This window comes from Perissodus microlepis, chromosome 10, assembly GCF_051167445.1.
Source record: "Perissodus microlepis isolate ML-2025 ecotype Zambia chromosome 10, ASM5116744v1, whole genome shotgun sequence".
NCBI classification, from domain to species: Eukaryota; Metazoa; Chordata; class Actinopteri; order Cichliformes; family Cichlidae; genus Perissodus; species Perissodus microlepis.
The window spans coordinates 8702014-8717615 of NC_140470.1; the positions used below are offsets into that span (position 1 = coordinate 8702014).

At 38.9% G+C, this 15602-nt stretch overlaps 1 protein-coding gene across 8 annotated transcripts in view; it reads left to right on the plus strand.

The window, feature by feature from the left end:
- LOC146378761 (unconventional myosin-XVIIIa-like) overlaps positions 1 to 15306 on the plus strand; it is a 58873-nt gene extending 43567 nt beyond the window's left edge. For 5 of the 8 annotated variants that reach the window (XM_084941784.1, XM_084941783.1, XM_084941786.1 and 2 more), the window contains 9 exons: positions 662 to 778; positions 1188 to 1271; positions 4434 to 4571; positions 5014 to 5199; positions 5285 to 5424; positions 6009 to 6053; positions 10335 to 10457; positions 11065 to 12454; positions 14392 to 14502. In XM_084941784.1, the coding sequence (XP_084797910.1) occupies positions 662 to 778; positions 1188 to 1271; positions 4434 to 4571; positions 5014 to 5199; positions 5285 to 5424; positions 6009 to 6053; positions 10335 to 10457; positions 11065 to 12442 (2211 nt within the window). In that variant the 3' untranslated portion in view covers positions 12443 to 12454; positions 14392 to 14502. Of the gene's footprint in view, positions 1 to 661; positions 779 to 1187; positions 1272 to 4433; positions 4572 to 5013; positions 5200 to 5284; positions 5425 to 6008; positions 6054 to 10334; positions 10458 to 11064; positions 12455 to 14391 lie in introns of all 8 variants that reach the window. The other 3 variants (XM_084941785.1, XM_084941790.1, XM_084941789.1) reach the window with 2 other exon arrangements.
- The last annotated feature ends 296 nt before the right edge of the window (positions 15307 to 15602 follow it).

Here is a 15602-nt window from a genome sequence, read left to right on the forward strand (position 1 = left end):
TTAATTAACTGAGGGCTGGTGCCTATCAAATTTTCTCTCTTCAAAATACAGCAGGGCTCGAACATTAATATGCATACATCATCAGCCCATGGTGGAATATTAAAATAATAAATGCCCTTTGGCATATGTCGGATTTCAACATTTTGCTCTAATGGATAAATAAGCTTTGTCGAATGTGGTTTTTTTTGTTTTGTTTGCTCATTAATGGGTGTCTCATGAGAGTACTGCCTACATTTTAGACTCATGGACTGAGGATGTTTGTCTCTCTCGGGATGACACACAGAGTGCTATGTGCCTGTGCTTTGCTTGTTAATTGCTGCATTTATGGCAAGGGAAGGTCTTGTAAATGTCTGAGATTAGAGAATGCATATTGAAGGCCTGAGCCTCCCCCTGATCACAGAGGATGAACTCTAAATGGGACATCACCAGTATGCTGCACTGGCTGCACTTTTCCCTGCCTAAATGAGCCAATTGATTATCTCCAATTGGTCTTATCTTCCAGCCAGAACCCTGTCCAGATTGTGTTTCATTGCTATTAGATGAGATTCCCAGACTGCCACGGCCAGGCCAACTAATGACCATTTATCATATTCAATAGCTCATGAATAAATCCTGCCATTCTAAACTAAAGTGTGTGTTTCTCGCTCTGTTTGTGCCTTAGTTGGAGGAGCAGCTCAGCCGTCTGCAACGAGAGAAGAATGACCTGCAGTCACGCATGGAGGAGGATCAGGAGGACATGAATGACCTGATGAAGAAACACAAGGCTGCGGTAGCTCAGGTAGTCCTGCCTAAAACTTTAAACATCTGTTTGAATGCCAAGAAAAATGGAGTGTACTGCCTTCCGTTCAGCTCGAGAACTTTGTCAAGTATCCACTGTTAAGAACTTGGCTGTTCTTCAATACTGTTGCATTTGGTTGTATATTTTGTATTGTGTAGTTGCACTTATTTTTGAAACATTAACATTATTTTCTCCAGTAGTGTCTTTGAAATTTGGAGGATATTCTCAGCTAAACATGGGGATATAATCTGTTGTACAGCAGACCACATGACCAAATATTTGACTTGGATATAATCTTGGACATTTGCATTGACAGTAATATAACAGATAACTGAGGCATACATGAACACCAACACACCTGACTCTCTGACTTTTTTTTTCTCTGTGCATGCATGCACGTGCATACTAGTCTGCCAGGGACTTAAGCCAGATCAGTGACCTGCAGGCCCAGCTGGAAGAAGCCACAAAGGAGAAGCAGGAGATCCAGGAAAAGGTAAAAAGAAGTATTCAAAAGCAATACAGCTCCCTGCCAGGAACCTGCCTGCTGCCTCAACACTTCTTTCTGATTAGGCTTCAGCTTTTCACTGTGTTCTCTGATTATTTTGACCAAAAATGCTCCTTTTATGTTAGCGTGCTTTCTTCCAGCCATTGCAATTTACATGTAAATAGTAGAAATCAGAGAAAAAGTGTCAAGGAGCAAATTTTCCCCCTCAGAATTCTTACAGTATTTAAAGGAAGGGTGGTGTACATAAACTTAACAGCCGATCAAGATGGAATAACTATTTAGGTGAAGAACTAATTTTAGTCCTTTCAACAATCATCCCTGAACTTCAGCCAACCAGCTTTGGTCTAAATGTTTTATTTCATTTGTAGTTCTGTTGTTATTTCATTTTAAAATAGAAGAATATCAGGTTAATAAAAGATGGCAATTGGAAGCAAGTAAGAAAATAGTGTTTTCGATATCAGCTATTGGTATGAAAAAATGTAATAGCTGGACATAATACCAAAACCTTGTTACTGTGCACTGACCAGTTTATTTTATGCATGATGCATATGGTTACTCCAATCAAGTGAAAAACCCTGAAGATTCCTTTTTGCTCTGACACAGACACACACAGCGGATGCTTGCAGCAGAGTCATGTTTGAAATCTCAACCCATGGCTTTGTAGAAACAGATGGCCCTGTGCCAGTCATTTCTGGCTTTTGTGTCACCCCAAGCACCAACAGCTAGCTAGTGTACCTACATGAACATTCAATAAAAATAAGTGTCACTGGTTAGGACTGCAGGCAAGCTAGTTGAATACTGAGAATTTTAGTCTGGCTTTGTCTTTCCCGAGTAAGCAATGCGTTCCCTAAAAACACGTGATCTGAAGTTTGGAACATATGTTGCTCCAAAACCTGTATCTTTATATTTTTCAGTATTAATGATGCCTTCACAGATGTGCAAGTTAGCTAGTGCAATGTGCTCTAATGTATCTGCCAGCCATCACAGATGCAGGCTTTTGAACTCTGTACTGATAGAAAGCCAAATGATACATCTTCTCTTTAGAACAGAAAACAAATAAATCATAAAGAATTTCATTCAATCTTCAATGATCTCTGGCTCAAAGAAGACCCAGCTGTGTTTAAATTTTGTTTTTTTGTTGTTTTTTTTTTCTTAGCGTGGTAGAATTTTACAGCAACTGTGTTCACTCACAGTGTTTTGCCAAAGTATTCCCGAGCCCTTGTAGAGGTTTTCACTGAAGAATCTGAACGCATCTGTCCCCTGGTCGTAGATGTCTTTGGATTCTGTGATGTTATGTATTTTAGATCACAAACGAAAGATAATTTTTTAATTCTTGAACTTTTGATGAAAGAGCCCTCATCTTTTACTTCCGGAAAAGTCAGAAGATGCTCTTTTTGTGTCTCATTACAGATTTTTTTTGCTGAATTAATAGTGAAAATCTTTTCAAGTTTTTGTTTAGCATTACACAAGTTGCCCGTTTTGTGTAATATAGTGTTTGTGTTCATAGTTTTTGGTTTTGGAAAAGCACAATTAATCTGCAGGAAAATATGTTTTTTTAAGACTCTGTGGCTGGGGAACTGAAATCCTATATCCAGCTTTGGGTATAGTTTATTGAACTGTTGGCATTATTTGAACTTGCTGTTTGGGCTTTATGTCTATAGTTTTCATTCTAGTTGCCAGAAATTGAATAAAGACTGTTGACTTTAGTGATCACCTAAATCTTTCTCTAGCAGGTCAAAGTGTTCACTTATTTAGAGAAATCCCAAAAATGAATCGGCAATGAAATGTTTACTGACCTTTATGATTCCTAAATGCAAGTGCTAATGTTTACATGGCAATCATCAGCAAATTGCCATTGTGAGTATGCTAGTCTGCAGATTTTAGCACATATATCAAAGCCTTCCAAATGTGACAGATGGTGTGGCTAATGGTGTGGTTGCAAATTCCAATTCTTGTTTTCACACTGCACTTGCTAAGTCACAAACAGATCTGAATTATACAACTGTAATAAACCATAGTGTCCTTGCCTGATTTACCCTATTTCTGAGCTGATTGGTCAAATTACTGCATTTTGTGCTTGAGGTGTCTGCTAATGGTTGAGGCCTGGCATAAATGTGGATTCATGTGATACAAAGATTAATGCTTCTGATTCAGGCCTATGTTGATAAGTGCTTTTATCATGTTGTACTGATGGAATACTATTTGTTCAGAAGACAACCTCTGTGTTCGGTATGTCATGTATTAATGCATGCCTATTTCCTTTTTTGATGCATTTATTTACAAAATGAATTTCGTCTGGTAGATTAAATGTGAATTTAGCTTTAGCATGGCAAAGTTTAGCATAAGTGTGAATGCACATTATACGACCACAGCTTGGCGTTACTGGACTGTATTTTATGGCTGCACGGTGAACTAAACAAAATTGTGTGCTATAATCACAGAATCAAAACACAGAAATAATAGCACACTGTTAGTTTTGGGCCACTCAAGGCCCACCCATCAGAATATTTTTGGCGATACCCGAGTAGCACAGCAGGGCTGTAAGGCATTGTTAAAACCTGTCAGAGTAAGCAGTGATAGCTATCTAAAGCATCTGACCTTGAAGTGGTTATCTTATCCCCAGTAGGAGAAAAATCTGGATTCTTTAGTAATATCAAAGGAGAACTCCAAATCCTCCTTGTCTCTGATGCAAAGTCCCTTATTAGGTGCCATGCTGGCTTTTGGACCAGTTTTGTTGTGATGTGTCTTTCTTCCTTTTATCAGTCATGAGAAAACCATTCAGATGGAACAAAAAAAAAAAAAACGTGCTTTGCATGAAGCAAAAGCTTTTCTAAAGGCTTGTGAAATTACTGTGGCTTGCTGTTACTCAGTTTCAACAACAAGCTCTTCTTTTAACTATTTGTTGTACATTTGGGGCTTATCTAGAGCTTATTATTCACGCTGTATACAAAATATTTATATTTAGAGAGTTGGATTACATTTATACAAAACTGCAATTTGGTTTTAATACATACACACATCAGCACTTCATTTTAATTTTCACAGATCTCACTTAAGAGGGGGAGCAAAGACCAGAGGTCAAGAAGGTGTACAGTGGAAATTGCTCTTCAAGAGTGTTTATTTGTGTAAATATGTGTGTCTGTCCTCCAGCTCCATTCGCTACAGAACCAGTTAGAGTTCCAAGAACAATCCATGGTGGAGAAGTCACTTGTGAGCCGCCAGGAGGCTAAAATCCGTGAGATAGAGACCAAACTGGAATATGAGAAAACGCAGGTTAAGCGGTTGGAGGTAAGATGATGTGGACAAATGTGAAAGGCATGCATTGCCAACCTGTTAATTGGATTCTGACACTTAATTTCCTAGTAATTTTAAGACAAAGGCCCTAAAAAGAAAGTTATAGTGCCGCTTGCTTTGCTCCGTACTGTCTTTCTAGATAACAAAAGTGTCCATCATGGAATGAATTTAATTAGGTTCTTATAGAGACAGTCAGTTGATAGTCACCTTCCCTGTTATTCACCTTAAAAATGAATTAAAATGAATTTGGACAAAGGGCAACTCATAGCACTGTTCACATTTCCATTTTGTTATTATTAATGGCATAACTGACAGTGGCCAGCTGCAGGCAGCTGAGAAATGACTTAAAACAGTACAAAGAAGATAATTTAGCTTGAGTGTTGTTCACTTGTCTGTACTATATGTGACCTTAACACGTTCGTCACCTGCTTCCCAGAGTCTGGTGGGTCGTCTGAAGGAGAATCTTGAAAAGTTGACGGAGGAGAGAAATCAGCACATCACTGCAGAAAACAGGGAGAAAGACCAGAATAAACGCACGCAGAGGCAGCTAAGGGACATGAAAGAAGAAATGGCAGAGCTGTCCAAGAAGGAGGCTGAGGCAAGCCGCAAGAAACATGAGCTGGTAAGGCCATGGGTGCTTTGTGACCTTATGGGACTCACTGGTGTTTACACTGGAGGAGCTAACCATGCTCCAATCCATTCACCAGGAAATGGACATCGAGAGCTTAGAGGCAGCAAATCAGAGCTTACAAGTGGACCTTAAGTTAGCCTTCAAGAGGATAGGGGATCTGCAGGCTGCCATTGAGGATGAGATGGAGAGTGATGACAACGACGACCTAATTAACAGGTGAAGTGCAGATTTATTCTTTGTTTCATTAGATGCCACACTGCAATGTAGCTAGCTGCCTTAGGTACCACAGGGCATTCTCTTTGTATGTTGGAAGAAAGTTACCAAATGAGATCTGCTAGCTTTTTCACCAGGCTGTCAATCATAACATGTTCTTTCTCCTATGTCTTCCTGCTTCAATTTCTAACCTCTTTTGAACAAAGTCATACTACAGTCTGTGAGTTCCCCAAATACTCAAATGGTTTAATTCTGCTCCATGCTTTTGATCTTTTGTCTCTTTGTTGTTTTTTCTGGTTTGGTTACACGTTTCCTCTTTGCAGTTGAGTTGAGGTTTATGCTGGCTCTGAGCCCTCAGATGTAAACACTAACTGCAATATTACAGACCTCTAAAAAGAAGACAGTGCACTCACCAGCTCTGTTTGAGCAGAGTGCATAGATTGTTTTACTGCTTTACAGTACACAGTTATTTTATGTGTGCTTAAATTGCTCTTATGTTCTGTCCTCCTCTTGCAGAGTTTCAGAAAAAATGTATCTCACGTTCTCTGTTTTCTTTTTCCTTTTGGTGTCTTCCACACTTCTGGCAGTTTGCAAGACATGGTGACAAAATATCAGAAAAGAAAGAACAAAACGTGAGAATGGAAAATGCTTCCTTTTGTTTCTGTCATTATGGTTGTTTTCAAGTTTGTTTTGTTTTTCTTCGGCACCCATTTTAACCACAAGGGAGAATAATGCAGTATACCTTATCCTTTCATTCTTTTTGTTCACAGTAATACTGTGAGACGAAGTAATTTTAAATAGAATAGAAAGCAGTGTCTGTGTTATACGTCTCTGATAAAAGCTATGCTTAAAGGATGGCCCCGGTGTTTCATTTTATTTCGTGCCAAGTGTCTGGCGGTGTCCGTACACAGTCCGCCTCATTAGAGATTTCAAGGCTTGTTTGTTTGATGTTAGATGAAATGTAAACTAGAATGAAAAATGGAGTATAAGGCTAAATGTTGAAGTTTTTCCTCCTTTAAACCGTTCTCACTGCTTTTGAAAATATGAACCAAAAGAAAAACAATTTTTTTTAAGAAACGTGGTAATGCTGCATCATTCTCTCTATGAATAATTTTGTGTCAAACATTGTCCTCATTCACTGCTCACCACTTTGTTAAAATCAAGAGTTTGCATTTTTGCACTGAATTTTCTTTAATTGTCTTTTTGTTCTTCTAAAGCTTTTCCAAAGCACATGCAGCACATCTCACTGAATGCAGCACTGTGATGCATCAATGCAAAATTATAAATGTAATATTCATTTACTGCACTTTGCATGATAAGAGACTAGGGGTGAATTGTATCACCTGTGTAATGACATGTGATGAAAATTTCCAATAATGGCTTGTACTGACAATACAGAAAGAAAAGTAGTGAGTGCTCCAGCAATGCTCGGTTAAATTAGTTGTTGGGTCACATGCATCATTTTTGTCTTAAATGATGAAACAAGTTTGTTGTTTCCACCTTTAGCTGGAAGATGCATATTTTGCAAAGCACCATGCTTTGTTAGAGGTCGTTGAAGTAGCTCCATTTTAGGTACTAAATCGGCATAGGATGCTCTCATGCGGCTTTTGCTCTCAGACATGTCTGGGTTTGTTGTTGCATGCACTGGGGAAGGTATATACATGGTGTTGCTCTAGCAGTGATATTGATGATGTATAATCAGGCGGCTCTATAGGAGATATATGTAGTAATATGAAACAATTACAATTCTGTGGTTGCCTGAATGTATCTTCAGTCATCTGCTTTTTTTCTGTGACAGTTTGGTGAAGATATTTTCAGTGTTTAATCTTATGGGAGTACATGTGCTCTGGAAAACCTTAAGCATGATTGTGTGAGTACTGCTTGTGAGTGTATGTCATGTCTGCACATACAGCAAGTGGTGTGAACAACACAGTCCACTACTTGAATGTTTTGACTCAAAGCTGAGCTTTTGATTTCCTTGTATTCAAACATTCTACTAATCCAATCTTATTTTACAGTACTGTGAAACATTTAACTGAAAATATAAAAGTTCATCTTGTCTCTCGTGTTAAATGTGGTTATTTATTTTTACTCAACCCTCTTTTCTTTCATTTTCAATGTAGTAAAAGGATTTTGGCATGCTGAATAATTAACTGTCAATGCCAGCATAGTCTTCTGTTTATGGCAAATATCCATAGCTACATTAACCTTTGATTGCTTTTTCAAAGGAATATGCTATTGTGCCTTTATTAATCACTTTGTCTTTCAATTTTTCATCAAACAGTCCATGTGTATCCATGCTTTGCCTTTCTTTTTGTGCAACTCGAGGCAAAGAGCAACGATTTGCCATGTTTACTTAATTACATTTTCCCTCCTTCGACATCATTGCATTAACAGCATGGATGAACAGTAATGGAGGTGGTGATTTTCTCCTAATTATGAAGTGGATTTTCCAGATGAATTACATTACTATTGAATATTTTGTACTTAATATTTCAAAGCAGAGGTTGCAATTCTTGGATTAATGTGATTGTAGTGTCATTTACATTTCTGATTGCAGCACAATACTTTGCAAGGCAAGAAAAATTACCGTTTTTGTCACCAGGTGATAATTATCCTTGAAGTTCAAGTTAATTACATCAGAGTGCAATGTGTCCACGGTTTGACGTAATTAGCTCTTGTACAATAAAGACCATAAATGTATGGTTTAATGTTTCTGTTATTTAGCACTTACACGATAGCACCAAACTATACATGATTTGATGCTGACTGTAAGTATTTGCGACAAAGATTTACAACCAGTGCAGGCCAATTGTCAGAAGCGATTAATGTTCACGTCTGAAGTCTTGGGGCTTGTTTGTATCTGTGGGCCTCAGGACTGGTTAGCTAGTAGTGTGAGGCCAAGGACAAATCGTTTGTGACACCATTTGCACAGCACTCAATTGCAAGCCACCTTTTATTTTGCACGCCTGTGTGTTAGACTGAGGGTGGGAGATGGAGATAATTTTGCTGTGGGCTGGTTTCAGTATTTTGGTGTGTAATATATCATGTTAAAAAGTCACAGCATCAGGGAGATGACAAATGGGCAACATGTGTAATCAACACGCCGGTATTAACGAAGCTATTATCTCTTTTTTTTTTCTGGTGGGCTTTTATCAGTTGTATTTACTATGCGAAAGAGAGTAGAGGGAGTGTGAAATGAAGGGCCGGCTTATTATAGCTTGACTTGGACTCACAATTTTCACCTTTTGCCTCAGAAGGCACTACTCAGACTCTGCAATGGGCAGGGTTTGTGTAGTAAAATTATAACCAGACCACTTAATCTCGCTGGGATCATCATTACCTGAAAATTGGCCCCTGAGTTAAGATATAAATGCTCTTAGAAAGCCTGAATAGCACTTAAAGAACCTAATGCTCCTGGCGCTCTGCGCTCACTCCCTGACAATGCCCTGCTTTCACGCAGACCACCACAAAGAAGGGAAGAAAGAACACAATTTGTTCTGAGAGGAGAAAAAATGAATGTGTGACGCAGAGATTGGTGACAAAGGAGACACTACTCTCTTCAGTGGGAGACCTATGTAAATGCACATATGGTATCTAGAGCTATTATGGAGGCTGGAGCTGTCTAGCTGTCATCTCACACCTCTTGGAATACTGTGTTTGCACCTTATAAGCAGTTTGCCACATTTTCCAGTGCTCAGAAAGAAAAGCTAGTCCACAAAGACAGATCTGTTACCTACATTGCTGTTTGTTATTTTTAATGGTGCTCAGCTTGATATAGACACAAGATGAACTATATATCTACAATTGTGATATGTGAAGCAATTATTTTAGATGGATGAAACGTGATTGTTTCAACGGTATCGTAGGTAAGGCTATGTAAGACAAAAAAAAGATAAAAGGATAAAGAGGAACTGCAAATTGGATCTCTCTATAATGAACCTTAATTTGTGTATTTAATATAGAGGATGTTGTCTTGAACGTAAGAAGTGTCTCTTAAGAATGTAATTTTCTGCTCTGCTCAGAAACACAAGTCAAACATACTTTATGCCTTCATAGCATATGTGCGTCTTTGCAATTTCAAAAGTGTGAAATGTGAAAATTTATTTTCACACATCATGCAGCCTAAGAAGGCAGTATATCTCGCACTGAAGGGAGGGGAGGGAAAAAAAGAGAAGAGGATTTTTCACTTAATGCAATTTGACCCCAGTGTCAGTATTGACTTAGAGGTTATGCCACTTTGCTCACCTCCTTGTGTCACTTTAACCTCCTAGGACAATGGGATGCATAACACAGAATATTCACCAAAAAAGAAAAAAAATCAACTGGGATCTTCTTAGCTCTTTCATCCAGATCTGTAGGTCTCTGTTTATTGATTGCCATGTCAAGCATAGGGCCATGGGGCTGTCTCAAGGCTCCACTCCAATAACAATCACCAGGGACGACAGGTGACAAGTCACACAGATGCTAGCAGCTTGGAACCAGCCAAACAAGTTAATTATACTTCCATCAGCTTCATCTGCATACCGCCTTTTCACTAATGCATTTGCAGCACATTTGTCTCTTGTACGGACACCAAACTGTTGCATGGCATCATACTAACCCCTATTTTTATATGAGAGAAATAGCTGTAACCTGCTAACAGAAAGTTTTTAATATGTGAAATCAAACACCTTTTTTTTTTTTTCTTGGCTGTGTAATTTATGTAATCTGACACTATATAAAATACTTGATGTATTTCTGGAATTTAACATTAAACAGCCAAGTGACGATCAAAAGAACACATCCCTACATTTCTTCTTTGTGTGGAAGATTGTTCTACTTAAAGAAGAAAAATTTTAAGATGAGTATTTTTGCTGTTGGAAAGCCCTGGATGCTCTGTATCAACTCTAGCTGATTTGGTTTCTTCACAGTGGAGAGGAGATGGACACAGATTCAGAAGTGGAGGACCGTGTGGACGGAGTTAAGTCTTGGCTCTCCAAGAACAAAGGCTCCTCCAAGACCATGTCACAAGAGGGAAGTCTGAAGAGCACCAGGTTAGTGAAAGCTTTCCATGCTTTTTGTCAGATGACCGTATAATTCCCCATTGTAACAGTGATGAAACTACCCACATCCCCAGCCTTAAAAAGGCCCACGATTACCTGGGGCAGTTTGCAACAGAAGGATGAGTATTTCATGTGATTAGGTGTCATCTCTCTCTCCCGGTAATCTGTCTAATGACAGGAGGCAGGATGGGAAAGCGGCTGCTGTCAAATTTATTGAAGTGGCCCGTGGCCAGTTGGCACGCCTGCAAAATGACGCCTCTACCACAGTTAGATAGATCTTCTCACTGGTTGATTGCCTCACTTTCTACAGTGTACACTGTGCATAACAGCAATAGCCAGAGGTACTGGATGTGTTCCCTGACTCTTGAATGGTTTCAAGGACAAAATGAAAATGACAGATTTATTCTATAACAAATTGACATCAGTGTGTCAAAGTATGAAAATGTAACCTTTCAGTTACCACATATAAGCTGTCATAGTTGTCATACGTCTGCTGTGAATATTTCACGAAATTAAAATTGAGAGTTCCGGCTTTAAATACGCAGTATTTTTCTTCTTGTGTTCTCCTGGTTGTCATTTTTCTTATGCGACTCTTTAGATATTCAGCAAATGCAGATGCCAAAGAGATGAAAGAAGGTAAGGAGAAGATTAATGACAAAGATGGGAAAGAGGTAGAGCCGAGCAGATCGGTGTCTGTCCTGAGCTCTCTGAGCTACCGGAAACGCTCCAATCTGAAGGACTCCATAGGAGGTACAGGCGATGACAGCTCCCTGTTCAACACTCTCAAAGAACAGCCTGACACACTAGACCATGCCTCCATTCGAAAATCTAAGTCAAAGTCTGGAGACCTTCAGGAAGATTGGAAGAAGAGTCGGTCACAGGAAGACTTAGAAGACAAAGGTTCTGTCATCTCTCTAGCCTATTCTGAAGCCACCAGCAGAGCCAGGAAGGGTTTGGAGTCCCGCTGGACTTCACGCAGCAGCCCTGAGTTTGATAAAGAGTCCATGGTATCCTCTGTGGGTCCCAGCAGGATGTCCACCCGGAGAGCAATGATGGACATGGACGATGACAATAAGTCAACTATCAGCAGTGTGAGCCGATCCAGCCCTCGATCGCTCCATCGCAGCACATCTTGGAAAGATGAGAGACGCAGCAGCTCTCGCTTGTCCGTTGCCCGCAGCTGTGGCCTGAGTGAGTTTGGCCTACACGTAGATGACGATGATGACGGCCAGAGTGTTGCTTTTAGCAGAGGGGGAGCCTCGCCTTACAGTCCCCGCTCACGCAGTCGCAGCCTTTCTACATCAGCTCAAACACGCTCATCAGACAACAATCCGCTTGACACGTCAGACATTAAATTAGTCACCCATCGAAACTACTTGGACCCTGACCTAGAGGCTGCAATTAATGAGGTGCTGAGCTTCAAACCTATTAAGTTCAAACGCAGCAAACTTGATGAGTCTAGTGATGAGGACAAGGATGAAAAGATGAAACAAGTGAGTGAGGACAGTAGGAAGAAGGTTGAAAGTGAAGGGCTGGGCTGCAGCACTTCTAACCCGCTTCGTTCTTCATTAGGCTCTACTCTGGAGCACAGTAACAGGCCATCAAGCACCAGCAGCTCTCGTAGTTGTCTAGATAAAAAAGGTAAAGTTTCATCATCTGAGAGCTCCTCATCGTCAGATGACCATCACAGCAGAAAGAGCTCAAAGTTGAAAAAGGGCAAGAAGAAGTCCAAGAAGAGCTCTAAGAAAAAAAGTGAATCAGAAGACTCTTCTTCCTCTTCAGAGTCTTCGTCCTCCAACTCAGCTATCTCCTACCGCAGCTCCAGTAGTATTAAAAAGTGCCCTAAACAAGAATCTGATGACGATGAGAAGGAACTTACAGGTCATGGAAAATCTAGCAAGAAGGAAACAAAGAAGAAGCAGAAGAAAATGGACAGCTTGGTGATGAAGTACCTGTACAGGCATGACAGTGACTGATACTGAAAGAAGGTGATACTTGGTGTGGTGATAACCCCGAGCCTGCCATAAAGTTTGGTCGTCTGACTTAAAATACTAACGTTTGCTATGTGTGACAGTTTCTTTGTTTTTAGTTTGGTTTTTATTCATCATTTTGACTAAATGGTCCGTGTGAAGAACAAATGCTGATTTGTACTACTACCAGTGTTTTTGACAAACATGACACAGGCCTATTGATGCCTACCACCGTTTTTCCTTTGCTTGTACTGACATTTGTCTTAATTTAAGCTTCACATTTTTCCATACACTGTAGTGATGCCTCTGGTTTGCATTACACAAACTCCTTGAGTTTTATTTTTAAATTCCATTAGAAACAACAGTTTATATTTAGGTTTAAAGTAATCCATCACTGCAATTCATCAGATTCTTTTTAGCTTTTATTTGTCCCGCTCCAAGGCATCACAGGCAGCACACTGAAATATTTGTCCTGAAATAGTAGTGATATAAAGCAGTGTTACATTCCTGTGTGTTTTTTATTAAAAAAAAAAGCATCTCTGCAAATCTGAGTGTTTTTCCTAATGGTGTTTGAGATGGTGTTTTGCACGCATAGTATTAAGAGAAGAGTGTCTGCCTGTGACTGTTCCTCTAGCACAAACCGATAAACAGATGCTGGCAATAACGGGGAAAAAATTTAATTACACCTATTTTTCTTTTTGCATGTTAACTGTGAAGAGTTCAGGTGTGACGTGACTGTTGATATTATTTGATGTAAACATGTGTAATATATTCTAAAATTAGCTCTGCCTCAAAAGCTATCTATTTTGAGTTCCTGATAGCATCTCTTGTTCTTGTCATACTTATGCCAGCGAACTAATAAAGGCCAGTTTTCTGTATGGGTTAACAATTTAGCCTTAAAACACAGCTCTCTGTGTGCTGTTGCTTTTGCTGTTGCAAAATGGTCAAATATTCATTTCACACTTCATTAAAGTAAACCTACTTGAAAGTAATTATTAGGACATTTTGATTTTAATTTGTATTGCTTGTTTTGATACATCTTGCTGCTCTGGAAGCTAGTTACACAGGTGGCTTAAAGCAATCTGATTATATATTAGTTTTCATGGATATAGCTAGAAGGTAATTAAATTATAAATATGTTAATTTGCAAGCACCCATTTTATCAAATTTTTTAAAAGTATTTTTTAAATGTTAGTGTCCTTGGCTTATGTACTGACACAGTGCATGGATGAAATGCAGCATTTTGTATGTTGAACATGCAGTGCAGTGTACTTCAAGCAGATGTCTAATACTCAAGGACACTCGTGTGTGTTTAATCAGAAAGATACTATGTTAGTGTTAAAGAGCCTGTTTCAGTGGTTTTTCCTTGTTCTCATTAAATTGTATCTTAATGGAAGTATTCATATACTGGAATCTCTGCAGTAAGCTAAGCTGCTATCAAACTAGTGCAATGAGTGATTCTGATGTAATGAGTTGTCATGACAATGGATTCTAAGAATGGCTCCAGGTAAATAACCTTTTTAATGAGTAGAGGCAGAAGCAAGGCACAAGCTCACTGAATGCTGTGTTGGTTCTGATTTAATCTCTTCTACATTTAACCTACTAACAGCACATATTTACTAATATCTGAACATGGTGCCATTGCAATACTTCTGCATGTAATTCTTAAGCATTTAGCTCAATAAGAAATTTCTTTTAATGATTCATAAAGTTTTTTTTATTGGTGTCCACAGAGCTAGATGCTCCGTGACGCAAAAAGAGGGAAACCATGCTAACATAGTGCATGCATGTCTTGCTCATTTAAGGGTTTATTGACTGGAAAGAGTCAGCCAAGAGTTTTGTATCTTAAAAGCTGTTTTTTTTTTCTTTTCTTTTTTTACGTGTGTTTGCTTTTTTTATGGGGCTATAAAAGAAATCGTGTTCTAATGTGTCTGTATGTGTACTGACCCCTACAGCCCTCCTGTGCACCGGAGAGATGCGAGTCTGCCCAGATCAGATGAGGTGGACAGAGATGGGGGGCAGGCGCCGAGGCAGATCAACTGCGAGGGCTTGCTGGCAGAGAGCTCGTCATAATCCACAGCCTGTCAACCTTGGTTTTTCAGTGACACCAATCGCACAACAGGGACACAGTTCTTTTCTGCTAACTTTATTACTCTTTCCCAGCCAACAAGAACAGAAATGAGCCACACAAAGAATGCTTTTTGTTGAGTAGGTTAGCTTGGGCTTTATCCTCATTGTGGCACACCTAATAACACCTAATAACATCATAAAATTATTTTGCTTAAATTATGCTTCTTTTAAGTATTATTTGAAAGAATATTAAAATGAAGGACTATCAGAAGAACCTTTGTGCTGCTGCTTTATTTATAAGAGCTGCTTTTTAGGCATATTTAAGCACCCCTCTGCACTTTTCTGACTTTACAGATAGCTCTGCCAAGAGGATTTAGATAAGCCTGCTTTGGTTTTGGACTTCTTCAAGAAGGTCTGGCCAACTATTAAGATTATTCTTATCTTTTCCAATAATGTAGACTACTGCAGTGGGAGGAATTAACCTCTTTTTAATTAATTATCTCACTGCCCGTTTACATATGGCTCTTGTTGCAAGTTGAGATATTCATAATTTTAAGAATGTGAGGTTAGCTAATTATTGCTGACAGGAAAATTAAAACAAACAAACAACAACAACGACGACAAAACTAAAACCAAGCTGTTAGGGTTTTAAAGATGACCTATGTTGGAAATGCTGAGAAATGGATTTAAGTTAAGATTTCAATGTGCATTGATAGTTTAAATGGATATCTACTATGTTGAATCAAATGCTTTAGATGCAACTCAGATAAAATTGAATAAAGCTACAAGTATTTTATTGAGATGAAGTTTGCTGTATTTTTGTGCTACTTAAAGTTCAAAGGGAATGCATTTTTTTGTTGCTAATATAGCTTCTTGAAATAATATATCCCACAGAAGATTATTCCAGTTTTTGGATATATAATAAAATGAAGTCTGTTCTGATCTCTCCGTTGCTGATTTTACTACTTTAAAAGTGTACGATGAAGATGATCTTTAGAGCATTTTGGGCAAATTGGCTTAAGCAAATAATTCCATACCTTTTTGCTATTTCAGGGTGCCAAATATCACATGGATTATGGATTATATTCTTATAAAT